The sequence below is a fragment of the Sinocyclocheilus anshuiensis genome, unplaced genomic scaffold (assembly GCF_001515605.1).
Source record: "Sinocyclocheilus anshuiensis isolate Anshui unplaced genomic scaffold, SAMN03320099.WGS_v1.1 scaffold1038, whole genome shotgun sequence".
Lineage (NCBI taxonomy): Eukaryota > Metazoa > Chordata > Actinopteri > Cypriniformes > Cyprinidae > Sinocyclocheilus > Sinocyclocheilus anshuiensis.
Window position 1 is genome coordinate 512907 of NW_015536540.1, and position 16801 is coordinate 529707.

Consider the following 16801-nt stretch of genomic DNA (forward strand, 5'->3'; position numbering starts at 1 on the left):
GGGGGGATAAATGCTAGGAATGCAAGTGTGTTTCTTGAATCCGCCAGAATATCAAGGTTACCAGAATTCATTTGTCCTTTTGCCATCCTTCGGTTTTACCCTGGAGAGATGGACCACGGTTGCACCTTTTAAAAAGCTAGTTAATCTGGAAGTGAAACATACACAGACTCGACGTGCCCTTGTAATATGTTGCTCGAATGAAGGAGTCGATCAATCTGCTTTTGATTCATGGACATATTTTTCAGATTAACTCTGCGCTGCCATTAGCGGCCCCTGGAACAGTTGTGAAACAGGGTTACGACGTGCGAGGTAGCGTTTCCTGTTTATGCTGATATTACAATGCATTAACAGCTTTCACGCTTCCAAACAAATGAAATCCACTGTAAGCTGACTTTAAATCGATAGTTTTCATCTGAAGCCAGCAGAAGTTGGGTCGAGCTGAAACAATGCCCCAGTCAATGAGCAGGGTGAATAAATCTTCGGATTACGAGATGGATGTGTGTGAGCTGTGACCTTACTAAAGCTAAAGTAAACGCGAGGTCTGTTACATGGTCTATTACATATTTACAAATAATTTTGATTCTGATTGGATAAGCCGCACCTCTGACTGTGCATTCTATTGTAATGTGCCAAGTTGCTATCAATGCTGATTGAATTTTGGTCACTCAGAATTGATTGATTTATTCTACAGTACATGACCTTTCCAGTCATTTTTGGTGATTTAAAAAAAATCTTTTTTAATTCAGACTGAATAGCTCATGAATCATTAAGTAGATTGATAAACCAGTTTGGTTGATTAAAAAAAAAAAGAGAGAGGTAAAAAAAAATGATTTGCTCAAAAGTCAAACTTTTCTGCGAGTTGTACACTCAACAATGGCTATCTGCAGAGCAGGATTTTTTTCCATGCCTGGAAAAAGCCTGGGCTTTCCAGGTTTTCCAATAAATTAATTTGTGATGATCATTTATTTAGTATGAATTATTATTTCACTGCTCCGGGTGTGTGTGTGTGTGTGTGTGTACTTGGATGGGTTAAATGCAGAGCACAAATTCCGAGTATGGGTCACCATACTTGGCCACACGTCACTTCACTTTTTTATGAATATTTTTTTTAATAAATCACTTTGATTCAGGCTGATTCACTAATGAATCATTTTGAATAATTTGTGAACAAGTTTGACCGATTTATTGAAATGAACTAAAGAATAATTCACTCACAAATCAAACAAGCTTTATGCTCAAATCGAACAAGTTTTAGGCTGAACAATAGCATTGATTTTTTCTGCCAGGCTTGGAAAAAACTTCAAGGCCTTGACAATTCCCTTGACTTTCCAGGTTTTCCAGTACAGTAATTTGTGATCATTGGGGGGAAAATGCCATAAATTATTTTGATTCAGGCTGATTCAATGATGGATCACCTGTGAACTTGTTTCAATTAATTGAAAAGATCCAATTTACAAGATTGACTCACTCAGAGATTGAGCTTCACTATGGCTGCCTTCTAGTCATGAAATATAAATGAAGAAAAAAATAAAAACAACAACAACAAAACCAGAGCATAATTAGATATAGTTTATTCACTATGGAAATTTCCAGACCTGAAAAGCACAATTTCATAAGATATCCCCAACATCCAGGTTTTCCATGACTGTGAGTTTGGGAATGACTGACAAAAAAGTTCCCTGGCTTCAATTTTACCCGTGACATTTCTAAAATTGAAACCTGAAAACGTCCATTTTAGCGTGAGAGTGAACTCCCTCTTTTACCTGCCGTCTGTTCCCGCAGTCTGACCTCCTTGTATAAGGTGTTCTATTATATTTTAAAACGATGGGCAGATTCTATTTCCTGTCCATCAATCAGCCACTTAAAATGTACTATGCTTGAGATTATGACGAGCAAATTACACATACAAGAGCTCTCAGCTTCAAAATGGTTATGAGAGTCGTTAAGAGTGTAATTAACCTTGTGTTAAGTGGCATTTACTAATGATTAATGTGCAGTATTATAAAGGCAGATTGTTTCCTAAAATGAATACCTCGAACATAGCCAGTTTAAGGCTAATTGATCCAGACATCAATAACCCGATGCAGGATCAATTACAGTGCCTATTATCAGAGCGACGGGAGAACGGGCCAGCTTTTAGTTGACACAAATGGCTTACTTACTTAGTGATATAAATTTATCGTGCGATATTTGCTGACAATACATTGCAGGAAGTGTATTGAACTGCACATTTGGAGTGTTTGTAATACCAAAAACAGGAATGTCTTCAGGAGCCGTCACGTCGAATCTTGATGAAAAAAGGCATGTGAGGACTCTGTCTCTCTCCTTGTTCTTCGCCCGCTCCGCTGACCCACTGTTAAGCTCTGTATTTGTGTAGCTTCTGCTATGTGTGAGGCCTCTGCCCCTCTGTCCCTTTCTTTCTCTCATCCTCTCTGTCTCCCCCTTTTGCTCGCTCTAGGTTTACATGAGTCCGTGAGTGTGTGTTTGTGTGAGGCCCTGGCCTCTCAGCCTGCCTTTCACAGAGCGAGATGCCTGTCATTCTAATCAGCCGGCTGCCCATCTCTTCCACCACCAGCTGGCTGAGTCAACAAGAGAGAGGGCGAGTGTCTGAGTTGACTGGACTGCCAAAGAACATATGCCCCTGTAACGGTATCTACTCCCCGAGCCCTGAGTGCTGGAACTCGCGGTCTTCTCTAGCTGGCAGGGCCGTCTATGATCCATGTCTGTTAAACCCATGTCTGACTGACACTGCCAGTGAGCTGGGTCCTGACACGCTGACGCTCAGCCGATCTGACACGCCGCCGCTCGGGCTGATTCCTCCATCCGCTGCCGTGGAGAAGCGCGGGTAGGGAGGGAAAGTGGGGCTGGAAAGACGAGACAGCGAGGTTTCATTTAAATAAGAGGCATAAGACAGGGATGGATAAAGCGACATTCTATAGGAAATACATTTTTAAATAAACACATTTAGAGGTGATGACAAACATGGCTATCCGACCATTTCTATCCATCACTAAATGTCTCAATAATCAGCTAATTTCATACAGTAAAATAAATGTAAACCGTGATTGAATAATAAAAAAAAATCTTGCTGGTGCTTTTCTGCAAACTGCACAACGATTGCTGACCTCTCCGAGAAGACATTTCTGGAGGCAATATTGTCTGAAAATACCTCCAGCCCTCAGATTTAAGCCGCTCCAGGGCTCTCTGTTTACCGTAGTGCGCCATCTGCTGGTCGCATCAATAACTGTCAATAAGGCACTGCTGGCTCGTTTGAGGGAATGTCACTCTTTACAAAAATAATAGCTTATGTAGTGAAATATTTCAATACAGGTTGACATGATTGCTTTGGATTAATTTTATCCCGTTACTGTGTCTAGAATAAGCCTAGCTGTGCGGTCGCCAGATCCAGTACGACCACTTAAAAGAAGCAGGCTACCGTTATAGAAAAGTTTCGCGGTAAGTCTTAACCTAACGTTTCTTTGACAGTTTTTCTATTTATACATTTAATATCCCTTTACTAGGACTAGAATAATGTTTTAAGAAGTTAGAGCGTCATGTTTGTTTCATAAACTTCAGCTTTGCAATTTAATGTACGTCATTTAGGGAGCTTTTAATCCGCTGAAGACAACCGTGTAAAAACTCAAGTGGTCAAATGGTCGCTATATAGCCGTAGGTTCAGTTCACCTTCATAAAGTCACTCTTGGCTCATTAAAGGTTCTCCCATTAACAATCATCCTTCAGCATTTGGCTTAAGGTATTTGGGCAAAGGAGAGGCACGCAAATGCTCCGCTTTGTCGACTTTACGGCAACACTGGAATACATTAAACTCCTGCGCCCTTCTCCATAACCGTTTCCCGCTGTGAGTAATTAGCATTTCTGGGGTGAAAGATTCCAGCATGATTGTCAAGTGTATTACAAAAGACTCAAATTACTCAGGGTTTTTTTTTCTTCTTCTTTTTTTTGGGTATTTATCGAAGGACTGACAAAGTCTGCTTCTGTTCCTTGTAAAAGAGAAGGGGGGTGGGAATAAGTCGAGGACACGAAAAAGCAGGAGACCCTGAAAGTTAAGTAGCCTACATTTTACACACCTTTGGATACATATTCTGAGTTAATATATTAAAGTATATATAATATTTATATTTAGGATGGTTTTATAATGCTTAGTTTTAATAATAAATAGGCTATTTTAATTTTTTAGTATAAATTGCAAAATTAATGGGTGTTGTTTTCTGAAAATCAAAACATTGCTCTAAGAAGCATACCCGCCTGACATTGCAACACTAGCTCGACCAATGGCGTGATTGTGGGGGCAGGGCTATCGGTTTGTTGACCAATGATTGACAGGGGTGGAAGTGTTCTGGAAATATGTTTGAAAACAGTGTTTTGCACTTCCTTTTGGTACCACTAGTGGTTGGCAATCTGCTTCTAAGACGGTCACTGTGAATTGCCAAAGGCCATTCATCATTTGTCTCCTAAATATCTAATTAAACACATCAGCACGTCTACTTATGCTATTGTTAACGTCACTGTTTGTTTAGAGAGCTTTCCTTCTTCTTCTCGCTCATTACCGGCTCAATGCATGGGAAGAGGCCTAATCAGACATTCCACTCCACTTGGTCTGGGAGAGTCGAGTCTTCCTATCACATTTGCCAATACTGCGGGCTCTGCCTATAAAGAAGTCCCTAAAGAAAATTACACAAGAGTTTAAACCTTCAGGCTAATAGCATTGGCACAGACACTTTGCCAATATACATTTATCACCTTCAGCTCTGGCTGGGCCAAAGGTAGTGGGCCAGAGTCATGTCCTTCTTAGAGGTGTCTGGTTGGAAGATTGGACTGTCCGTCATCATTGGCTCTGCCCATTTCCCATGAGTGTAGAGAAGGTTGAAGAGTTGTTTGTGTTGAAGGCGAAGTGATTGAACCATTGTCCTTACACCGCTCTGACTTTGAGAACATCAGTTCTAGGACATTGTTAGAGATCTTTGTGCCACCAGCTTAGAGACCATCGTTGACAGAAGAGGAAATGAGAGTTATAAATGGTCCATGAGAATGTTTATAACCTCACTAGTCCATTCATCTTAACTGGTCTGGATGAACAAATGACACATGAATCTGTTGGGCAAACTGGAAGAGCTGTAGAATTAGCTCTTTTGACTAATCCCACGCTAGTCGCTTTAGTCGAACACTGGACGGTTTGTTAAGAGCGCCTGACTGATATCCCGGGCCCTGTATTACAGGATTTACTTTAAACAGCTTCTTTAAAATGTTCTGTTTCTCTTTGCTATTTTGTCCTTTTGTCACAAAACAGACTATACTGGTACTCTTGCTATACTTCTGAAGGATTTCTGCCAAAAGCGTAGCATTAGTTTAAGCTGTAGAATCCAGCTACATACATCAACTGTTAAGTATCAGTTAAAAAAAAAAAAAAGAAAATTAATGGGAAGGGGGGATGTATGAAATGTCTTTAACGTTAATGCTAATCACTTTTTGCCTATTAAGCACAAATTAGTGAGGGCGATGTTAAATGTCACTGGATGTCCTGGGAACCATTTGCACTTTTGAGAGTGCAGACCTACTGAATAGCTTCTGATTAGCATACTTTAGATATGGTTTAATTCTCTCCTTTGCTGATATGAGTCACGAATCACACGGAGCCATAAGGCTTTGACAATGATGCTAAAAGGCAAAGGCTGCTGGCTGTCGGAAAATATACAGGACAAGTTACTATGTAAGATTGGGGTTGTTCTTCTTTAAGGTAGCCTTAGCCTATATGTACCTGGCTCTAGTTTAAGTATGTTAGGGATAACAAAGTGATTCATATGTTCAGCTTTAGAAGTAAAGACTGTTCATAATGGGTTACTATTGCTATACTATTTTAGCAAAATTAATAAAAAATCAAAATCAAACATTTTTTTGAATGCTACAAAGGAATTTTAGCATCATTACATTATATGGCATTTTATAGTCATTTTGAAATTTACTTAAAGATTATATTTAAAAGTGTTAAAACATTTTTTTTTTAATTTACTTTAGGTGAGCTTTAGATGATACAAATAAAGGACTTTTTTTTTTTTTACATTATCAGCAGTAGTAAAAAATAAAATAAAATTATGGCTAATACAATAATTATTTTTATTTTATGGCCGACAGCCGATAAATGGCTGATATTAAAATTATATACTATTTCATCTGAATAAATTCAAATTAAAATACTAAAAACTGACAGTTGTTTTAAATGCTACAAATGAATTTAGGCATCACATTATTTGTGTTTTTAAAGATTGAGATTAGATTGAGCGTAATCTAAAGGTAAAAAATAGGGGAAATTAAAATATTAAATAAACAGTACTGATTAATTGTAATTGAAAAAACAATGACAAAAAAATAAATTATTGGTTACTGATGTACCTATCCCTAATCACTATTCATGTTCTGTGGTGTTTATGTGACTTTAAGGTAACTCAAATAATTTATTTATTCTGTTTTTATTTTATTTTACAGTGTTTACAACTGAGGGGTATAAATCAAATTTTAAAAGTTAATCAGACTTTTCAATGTCTTTTAGTTAAAATGTCTTTATTTTTGTCATTTTAGCCAGCACATTTTGTGTTAGGAGAATATCGCTCCATCCATACCGAAAGCCTCCTCATCGAGAGACTTAATTTTCTTGGCCGCCAGCCTTTCGCATTTGACAATGGCGATGCGAGGCGAACAGAAGAGAGTGTCTGCGTCCCTGATGACTAGCGTTCGCTCTCTCAGCTGTTTGGCTGTAAATAATCGTTGATATGCATAAACAGCTCTCTCCATTCATTACTGTCAGCATAGTGAGGGGCCTGCAGGCAGAGGTCGTCCGCCAGGGGTCCGCTCTCCGCTCTCAACCCCGCGGTACCCGTCACTCCAACCTGCTCCGCCGGTGCCCTAAACCCTCCATTAGCAAGGCTCTGGTTCATGACCTCGCTGTGGCATTTGCAATTCCAGATCGTTTGATTAGCAGCGTATTTACATATTTCCCGCCGCAGACACTGTTGGGGTGTCGGAAACACTTGAAGTGTTGTAATTTTCTCTGGCCTTTTTGTCGCGTGGCGATCGGGGCCCACACACACACACAAATACACACATGCACTTCTTTTCTACTCTACCTCTGATGAAAGTGACAGCGTCCTTCGCTTTTCTGCGACAACTCTACCATTTGGCTCTGACCCTAGGAGAAGTGCCCAGTGAAGTGGATCACAATCCCATCTGAATGCCCCAAAGATGGTTGGCCTCTTGCCTTTTAAATCTAGTCTGATTAAAGGCACTGAGGTTTTAATGCATGAATCAGATTTTACCAATGACCAATTACCTATTTAACTGCACCAGTCAAAGCAATTCATTTAGTCCAGTTGCAGGGGCAGTTTAATTTCTTGATAGTACAACTGGAGCTCACAAAGGAGACCTGTTTAAATAACCAGTGTTGAAGCATTTTCTTGCTGAAACAGGAGGTTTTGGGGAAAATATATTGTTTGTTGCCTTTATTTCCTTCCTATTTTAGGAAATGTAAATGAAATAATGAGGACTCCATTAGTTTCCCGAGTTATGAAAGAGCAATAAAAGTGTCTCTCTCTCTCTCAGTGCAATTCAGGTTTCTTGAATAATTATTCTTTTTTAATGAGAACCTAAACTCATATCTTGCCTTTTACTTTTACCTGCATAGGTACAACTGTGATCTTGAACAGCGCCCCACAGAGGTTTGTTTCTGGTCAGAGGTCTATTGTGTGGCTAGTAGATCAGACAGACTCCTGCAGTTGTTTAGCAATGTAATCCCAAGCCATTTTTCACAGCACAGAGCAGCAGCAGTAGCTATGCATGCACAAGAGGAGATCAATGCAATTAGCAGCCATTTCAATGCAAAGGACTTCAATACTAATGTAAGTGAACACACATGACAGAGAGAGGTCAGAGAGAAAAAGAGGGAGATAAAGAGATATGTCTGCTTGAGTAAAATGCAATTTAGGGCATATTATAATTTGGCTAATGTGTGTGTTTTAGATATTTAACACCTTTACAAATGGTAACACTGGATCCCTACTGTAGGATACAGTATCCCCATGCAGCAATGCAATATCTTGTATGACAGTGGGCATGAATAGACTGTCTAGACCAATGTTCCCCCAACCTTTTTATGTAGTCAAAACAGAAATATATTCAATTACTACTCAATTGCAAGTGTGATTTTGCTCTATAAACAAAAATTATTATTGAGTAACAGGAAGCTTTTCACTATAGAGATTTTTTATAGGCATTTGAATATTTTATTTTTTAGCGACTCTTTCTGGTACACCAGTAGGTGGCACCAACTGTTGTTCTGTGTTATGAGCGAGTCATTGAATCATTATGCAACTGATTCGATAACAGCATCCAAAATCACATACTAATTGTATACTTATCTTTTCACATACTGTTTTTTTTGGCTACTATATAGTAGGGAAGTAAGCCATTCACCAACTAAATGTTATTTCACAACTTGAATGATTTTGCATCTTACTATATAATCAGTCTTTAAAGCCAGCAGAGGAGCCACATGCTTCAAACGGGACACACTTTTGCAAATGAAGAATTCGAGAAAAAAAAACAAATTTGTCTACATATTAAACCACATCGCAGTTATTCTGTAGCCCTGTTTGGGAAACATTGGTCTAGACTCTAGATCAATATTAGCACCATTTGTACCAACATTAATACAATTTAGACCAAAGGTAAAGGTAACGTTTAATTTAAGCAGTTCAAAACTTCAACAATGGACAATGTATGAGTTGGAGATGATCTGAGGATGACAGTCAACAGGTTTTGTGTACTTCATTGAACAAAATATATGTGGAAGGAAAAACTTTTAACCACACAAAATACATTCCATACATTCAACTACTACTTCTATTCAAACCACAACATTAATAATGTTACATAAAGAAAAGAAAAAAAACAATCAAATTGCAAATGAATTCAAAACATGCTATTTAGTTTTCTTAGGTCTTCTGCTCTAGTACTCGGGTTTAAATTCATTAAAAAGCTAACAGGAAAAGCTATTCATGTTTCTTGTGTCCTAGGACACATTTTAAAAGTTGATTTGCTGTTAGTAAATTACAATTAGCAGTCACATTTCATCCAATGCAACTTCCAAGACATCAATTGCAGGAACATGGAGTCCCTATAGAGCGACCAAGGGTTAAGTGCCTTGCTCAAGGGCAGCAGTGATAGGACCACGTTTGCAATAACTCTCAGTTCCTGGGTCACTGCTGCTGCTTAGAACCTGCAACATGTTTCAGTTTGACTGCTGAGCATCAACACAAATTCACATTGGAGGTTCTTCTAAAACAAAATTCGCAATGTAGGATCAGTTTTCTTGGCTTAGTTTCCAACACAAGGATTTAGGCAATATAAATGCTCTAGATAAATGTTCATTTTTGACTGTTGTACATATCTGAATGCAATTAAACGTACAGAGCTGTGCAGGACTATCTCCGTAAATACCTAATTACCATATACAACATTCATAGAAATATATGGCCAAGAATTTCTTTGCTTTTAAAGAACCCTTTTTAACCTCTAAAAATATGGCATTCTAAAGCTTTATAAGTAACATTATAAAACACACTAAATCCCCCCAATCTAGTCTTGCACTATTTACTAGACTCTCTATTATGCAATAATTTAAATGATTACACAGACAACTTGCAACTCCGCATGTTAAGATTAAAATAGATCCTTCATCAAAAACGTGAGCATTTTAACATGGCTTTGAGACCTGATGCGCCATTGAATTAAGTTTTCTTTCTTTCTTTTTTGGGATACAATTATTCAGAATCCACCGAGGCAAACATGTTTGATGGGAAAAAAAGAGAAACACATTAAAACTTGTGTAGGCTACATCAAAAAAGTAAGCGCAGACACAAATAATATTTCTGACTTTGTTGGACCAATCAGATGACACTAATGCAAAATATGGCATGTGACTTTACCTTAAACTCTTCAGAGAGATGGTTTATGAATATGACACTCGACGCAAGTGGAAACCTATGTAACATTACAGCTGTGCTTACATAAATACTTTAAATTCCAAGTTTAACACAATACAAAGGTGTTCAGGACATATTTTGATGATAGTGCCAAGTGTTGCCCAACCAGTGACAAAACACACTCAACTCTCTCTCTCTCTCTCTCTCTATATATATATATATATATATATATATATATATATATATATATATACTTATAAATCAACAAAACTAAGTAATGAATTTCACTGCATGTCTCCTTCGCATGCAAAACACACGTGCACACACTTGTGTGAACGAATGCAGGCTTTGGAATTGCGTCTAACTCAAGTCCTGAGAAGTAGAATGTGGAAAACACAATCGCACACGCACGCACAAACTACACTCCTTGCGCACTAAGGCTATTCTGTTTTTAACAACTAGTCAATCGGGGAACTCGGAGGCAGCATTTCAAGTTTAGGGGATCAACTGAAGTCCTTGGGTTTGAGAACGCAGCTCACTGTCCTACTCCATCAGCTCTGACCTCGTGTTGTCAATGCTTTAGCCTCAAGTTTTTTCGTAAGTCTCTGGATAAAGGAGGTGTAAACATGTGTCCCCCCCTTTCAGTTTAATCTAGAGCTTTGTGCCGGGTGAAAATAAAAAGGAAACACGGAAAGTCCAACTAAACTAAAAACACGAACGAATCCAATGCTGTACATTACGTTACGTCTTCCTCGAATGCCGTATTTGTGCATCAAAGTGTTTTGATGGACTTTCTATAGATTTCAGCCCTCATTTGAGCTGGTCGTGAGGAGGTGGGCATGCTCAGTGAGATCCGGAAGGGTCCGTGGGTTCATTGGTAGGGGCTTGGCGGAGTCTCCTGTCCAGGTACTGCGCATTGTCGAAGGCTAGACGGTGCACGGTCTGGACATGGGTCTTCAGGTTACCTTTCTGTGAGGCGCTGTAAGGACAGTATCGGCACTGGAAAGGTCGCTCACCTGAAACGGACACACAAAAAACAAGATGAGGTCAGAGCCTGGACCCCAAGGTGAGAGCGGAGCCGAGGCTGGAACCAGAGAGGAGAGAGAGGTGACGTGGCAGTGATGTTGGAGGGCTGGCTTTGAGAGCGCTGCCTTCCCGTTTCAAGAGGAAAGAACAGAGGCAGGTTGGGAAGGTGGGGGGGAGGGGCCGTGGCATGATTGATAGGCTGATGACATGCCATATGGAGACGGTTGACTGTTCCCCCCGAGGGGATGTCAGCCTTTTGTTTTCTGTTTCTGTCAGCTGTTCGTACAAACACACAAACTCACAGACACAGGAATCTCTGCCTGCCTGCCTTCCCCTGAGCAATAAGACGTCACACCGATGGTAGATGTCGAAAGTCTGGGCATATCAAGTTTTGCGAGGAGAGGCGAACTTGACAACCACACACAGACCTAGTTTCTCCTTCTGCCCATGTCTGTTTGGGGCTCAACACTGGAATAATTGTCAGAGTCCCAGTTTCAGCGTTTAATTAGACTGATGTACAATGCTGTCCTCGTGCAATCGCGTAAAAATATCCCCCCACACCTGAGCAAAACAAATGAGTCTGCCATTCAATTTCTCCGTATTATTATTTTTGAAAAATGAATGAATTATCCACTAGGAAATAATTGTCATTCCGAGGGGCTGAAAGAGGGGTATTATCATAAATCATGCCTCATAAAAAAATGGAAGACAGACACAATTAATCAGGACTATCTGAGGCTGGGTTGCGCTGGCTGCCTGATAAGGTCTGCAGCACAGTAAGAGCTCATCCAGGGGCACTGTGGTTCCCTAGAGGAGTAGAAAGTGAAACCCCGATCCAAAACAGAACCCACCAAATTACATTAAAGGTTATTGTCAGAACATCACAGAGAGTGTGGCACGAATTTAATTTGACCTTTACTCTCGGCCTGCTTTTGCCATTTGTAATATGCAACACATGCAAAGGGGGTAATTCATTAAGGACTGGCCTCCCTGCTGCAGCAATGCGCATCTCCGATTGTTAAGGCGGGATGCAATCCATTTGATCCCCTAGCATTGGTTTATTACTAGAACTTTCTGCACTGTAACAACGGTGGCAGGTAAAAACTGCATATCTCAGAATGAAGAAAGATGAAGAAATGACTGACAGGACAGAAAAAAAACAACACAAGATACACACAAATAATGCAAACAACCGAACGAAAAGTGAAACATACTTGTTTGGGGGCTTCTGTAGAGGATGGACTCCAGTTCCCATGAGTCCATTGGACTCAAACATCACTGTGGGAGCAAGGTGGCCGGGTTAAACAGAGGTAATCAAGTTTATAATGTTGCAAAAATTGGAACTTGTTCCCTTGTATGGTTACCCAGCAGGGTACAAAGATCATTCTAGTAAAAATTTAACTTTTAAATCAACATGAAATCAAAATTTACCCTATTAACTTTTGAATCACACATTCCTGGTCTATTTATGAATGCCCCATTGGTGCACATCGTTCCAAAGCAAAATAAAAATTCTAAATATAATAAATTGCTGCACCAAGCCCTCTTATTTTTCCCCACATGAAATAAAGACCAATCAACTGGGCTAATAAAAATGATTAAATTATTATATTATCTCATTGAATATCCTTTTTCCACTGGGACTTACATCACATTACAGAAATAAAATTGGTTGCTAATACATTTCAGGTTGACTTTAATGATGTTTCTGCTTTCTTGGTCACTTTCAAAGGAAGAATTGCAGTTGCAGAATCCATTTTAAAGACGCTAAGGTGCAAACCCAGAATCCACCCGCTCATCGAGCATTAGCCGTAAAGGCCTTGAATTAGCATCACCAGTTAGCGTGGCCGCGGCAGACAGTGAACTGAAACTACCAATTTAAAGTGACACAGAGTTAGTGTGCATGTTAATGGAGGCCGGGGGCCCCTGCCCCGCTTCATTTGAAAGCTCACACTGAAGAGAGCAATCACTGATGACGTTGATTGTAAGTCTATGTGCATGTGTAGAGAGAGAGGGAGCTCCGTAAAATGTAGCATTTGGCCTCTGTCACTGGGGATCAGTCTGGCTAGCATGCGCAACCTTCACACACTCTTAAAAAAAAATAACTCGAGTCCTAGTCATAATCTGAGAGGCTAAGTGCGCCCTGTTTAAAAGAGTGGAGGAAATCCTATTCATTTGGATTACTGCGAATGGTACATGACCTCTATATATCATTAAAAAGCTGCTATGGTGCATGCTAATGACATGCAGTAGCACTTCCCCCCTGTAACCAGGAAGTAAATTTAGTAAATACTCGTAGCAAAGGTCACTTCAAATTTTTTTTTTTAACATAAATTGATAAAAAATACAATTGCAATGCATCATATCTAAATAATGCAAACATAAAATGGCACACAGATTTATTATGTTGTATGAAAGTTTGTTGTTAAACATGAATGATGGATATAATCTTATCTGTGATGAAATGAAGACTCCTGATTGAGTAGGTGTGTGTATGTGTGTGTGTGGTTTGACGAGAAGACACGGGCAAACTCACATTTTCTCAGCGAGCATTTGACGCATATAATACTGGACTGGTGACTGCTGAGCTTATTAGCATGCACAATTACAGCTCCATAAGTGACATCTGATTAATAATGTATACAATTTTCACAGGTCAGAGTCACACGCAAATATGTTTGCGGCAGAAAAAAAGAAAGAGTCTCGTCCAAGGACAGAGAGAGATTGCTCGTTATACATACACACACTTGCACATAAATGCATGCATGTACATTTAAATATATATGAAATATACAGTATAATAATTATATTATAGTATCTTATCATTTTAATATATTTTTCATTACATTTGTAATGATAATGTGATAATGTGAAATGAAAAAAAAAGTTCAGTTAGTAGATTCAGTTAATTGCTGTCCAGCGCTGGTGTGTATGTTTGTTTCTAGTGTGTGTTTCTCACCTGTGTGTGATCTCATATGTGTGCGGTAATGGCTGGGCTGGTTGAAGCTCTTCCTGCACACTGGACACACATACTCCCCCTGCTGAGACCCTGACCTCGCCAACCCTACAGTTCACACACACAAACAGAGAAAGAGAAATGAAAATTAATAGGAAAAACATGTAGGCGAACTTACATGGAACAGAAAGAGTGGTTACGAGACGGAGGGAGAGAGAGAGAGAGAGAGAGAGAGAGGAAGCATCATTAGTATGTTTTATGTGTCATTATGGGAGGCTACCTTCAGGGCTTGGATGGGGAGCTGTCACGCCGCATCACGAGAGCATCTCCGACAGCCTGACATGAACACAGGCCCATGTGACCGCATAAATTACTGTGAATTAAAAGCCTTGCCCTGTGATGTGCCCCCATCTGCGCTACCATGTCACATGTCAGGTGTGCTGCTTTCCCCTTCCTCCCTCTCTCCTTGTCTCCTTCCCTCTCGCTGCTCTTTTCCTGCCCGTCGTTCTAGCTAAGTCAGCCCTCGTCCGCGCGGGGGGAATCGCTCGGACACGTGTGCGTCGATGAAGGACTCGCTGAAGTAACAGGAACGGATGTGGAACCTGAAGCACCCAGCATCTCGTTTCCCCTTGCTTTAAGAGCACGAGCTGAAATGCTGTCCCTTTGGCTCCTGTCCGTCACCTGGCACTGGTGGTCCTACCTGCTCCGACCCCTCAGGCCCCGCTTTGTTGTAGCGCCGAGCTGTGACTGAGAGTGTTGGTGGCAGTAGTTAGCAAGGCTACGTTTAGTAAACATGAGTCTGTGAGTTATTACCATACCGGAGCGACGCAACAGGAAAAGCAGCGGACAGCACAAACAAAAGGAATGTCTAATATTGGAAAGGTCACTTTATTGTATGTGACTCAAAGGGCTAAAGAGAGCACTGATGATATCAGGCCAGACAGTTGACAGAAATTTCCACTGTCTTTCCGCAGAACTACGCTCACTGATGCCGGCCAACTGGACTACCGCCTGACAAAATGTCCTTAAATGAAGTGGAATGGAAAAAAAGCATTTGAAAATATTTTTCAAAGCAGCTGGTGGCTTAATTTGACTCCTCTTGCTCTTTCGTTCATTCACTCTTTGAGTGTGCTGTTTTGCATATTTGTGGCATCGAGGCGCTGTAACCCCTCGGAGAGCGCCTGGCGTGCCGTTATGAGCCTGATGTTTAAAGCTTGCAATGCCTCTCAGCGATAGCTGTCTGAAATGTTTTTACACACTTTCGTAGGTTACACGATGATGAAGAGATTACTCAATAGTTCCATTAACCTTTGAGTATGCGCATGCTGGCACGACGGTGTGTGTATGTGTGGGGTGCTATGTGCCATTTTAGCCCTCACTGTTCTCATTTGTCATTTCAACTCAGGAGTAAATGTAGTTAATGTGCCTTCACTGAATAATTCAAGTACTGTGACCTGACAACCATTTCCCAGCATGTCAATCTTTACCTGTTTGTTTCTACAAATGCGCTGTAAAGTTAGTGTTACTGGAGAAATTCTAACTACCGATAAATTCTGTCTGAATAAATTTGTCAAATCAAATAAAAATAAAACACTTCAAAACTAAAATCAATTAATTTTAATGCTACAAGTGAATTTAGGCTTTACAACATTTTGAAAAATTAAGTCATTTTGAGATTTGACAAGATCCCTATAAACAGCGTTATGAAATTATTAGTGTTATTAAAGATTAACTTTAGGTGAGTGTTAGATGACAGCAAAAATGTCAAATGGGGAAATGAGCATACACAAATAAATATCTAATACTGATAGATACCAATTAATAAAAAAAATATATATTATTATATCCCTCGACCTAGCAAACATCTGATGCTACAAGCTTTCTGTACAAAAAAAAATTGTAATCAACTTTAAATTTTACTTTCTTGAATTTTGAAAAAATGTATCTCAGTAAGTTTGTGTATATCTCATTTTCTAGAGATATACAAGAAACTACAACGGACAGTCGGGACTGCTGAGAGGATTATCGGTGCCCCTCTGCCCAGCCTCCAAGATCTTTACATCTACAGAGTGAAGAAAAGGGCTAAAAAAATCACCTTGGACCCCTCACACCCAGCCCACTCTCTCTTCGAACTGTTGCCTTCTTGTCAGCGCTACAGAGCACTGACCACCAGAACAGCCAGGCACAAGAACAGTTTTTTCCCGCAGGCTATATTCAGCCTGAACAATTAATCTTTCATAATTATACATTGTACATCACAACTAACATAGTTATATTTATATTAAACTGCACACTTTGTAAATAACATATCTGCACACTAATAAACATACTTACTTTTAAACATACATACTTACATATTTACTTGCATTATCTTTGTGTAATATTAAAATTTGTTTGATGACTGTTCTCTAGATATCAGTATTGGATATCACTAAAAGCTATCACTAATCACTTTTTTTTAATAATAGTGGCCATTTTCTAATTCACATTTATTTATTTATTTATGTTTTACCGTCCAATATTTCTGTAAATGATTAATGTGCATTCACAGTTCCATTTGAAGGTTTCTATATCTGTTGTTGACTGAGGTATGCAAATGGTATTTGCACAATTTGGCTTAATTTGGTATTTGACAATAAATGCACATCTGCATCTTGCCTTATTTAATATTTCAAGTCATAATCACAAACGTACCGGAGAATATGGAAGTCCAGTGTGCACTGTGCACTAACCAACTGCAAATCTAATTAATATGATTTCTTTATACCAGTTTAGTAATCAGTTTCAGAAAAAGTAAATTAGGCTCAAAATAAATCATATGGGGACC

General features: G+C 39.5%; 1 protein-coding gene across 4 annotated transcripts in view; it reads right to left on the reverse strand.

Annotated features, from left to right (window-relative positions):
• Nucleotides 1-10315: 10315 nt before the first annotated feature.
• The window catches only part of LOC107696949 (zinc finger protein 516-like), a 43627-nt gene continuing 37141 nt past the window's right edge, over nucleotides 10316-16801 (reverse strand). For 3 of the 4 annotated variants that reach the window (XM_016497533.1, XM_016497539.1, XM_016497525.1), the window contains exons 4-5: nucleotides 13978-14082; nucleotides 10316-11008 (exon numbers count right to left, since the gene is read on the reverse strand). In XM_016497533.1, the coding sequence (XP_016353019.1) occupies nucleotides 10836-11008; nucleotides 13978-14082 (278 nt within the window). In that variant the 3' untranslated portion in view covers nucleotides 10316-10835. Of the gene's footprint in view, nucleotides 11009-12232; nucleotides 12297-13977; nucleotides 14083-16801 lie in introns of all 4 variants that reach the window. The other variant, XM_016497546.1, reaches the window with a different exon arrangement.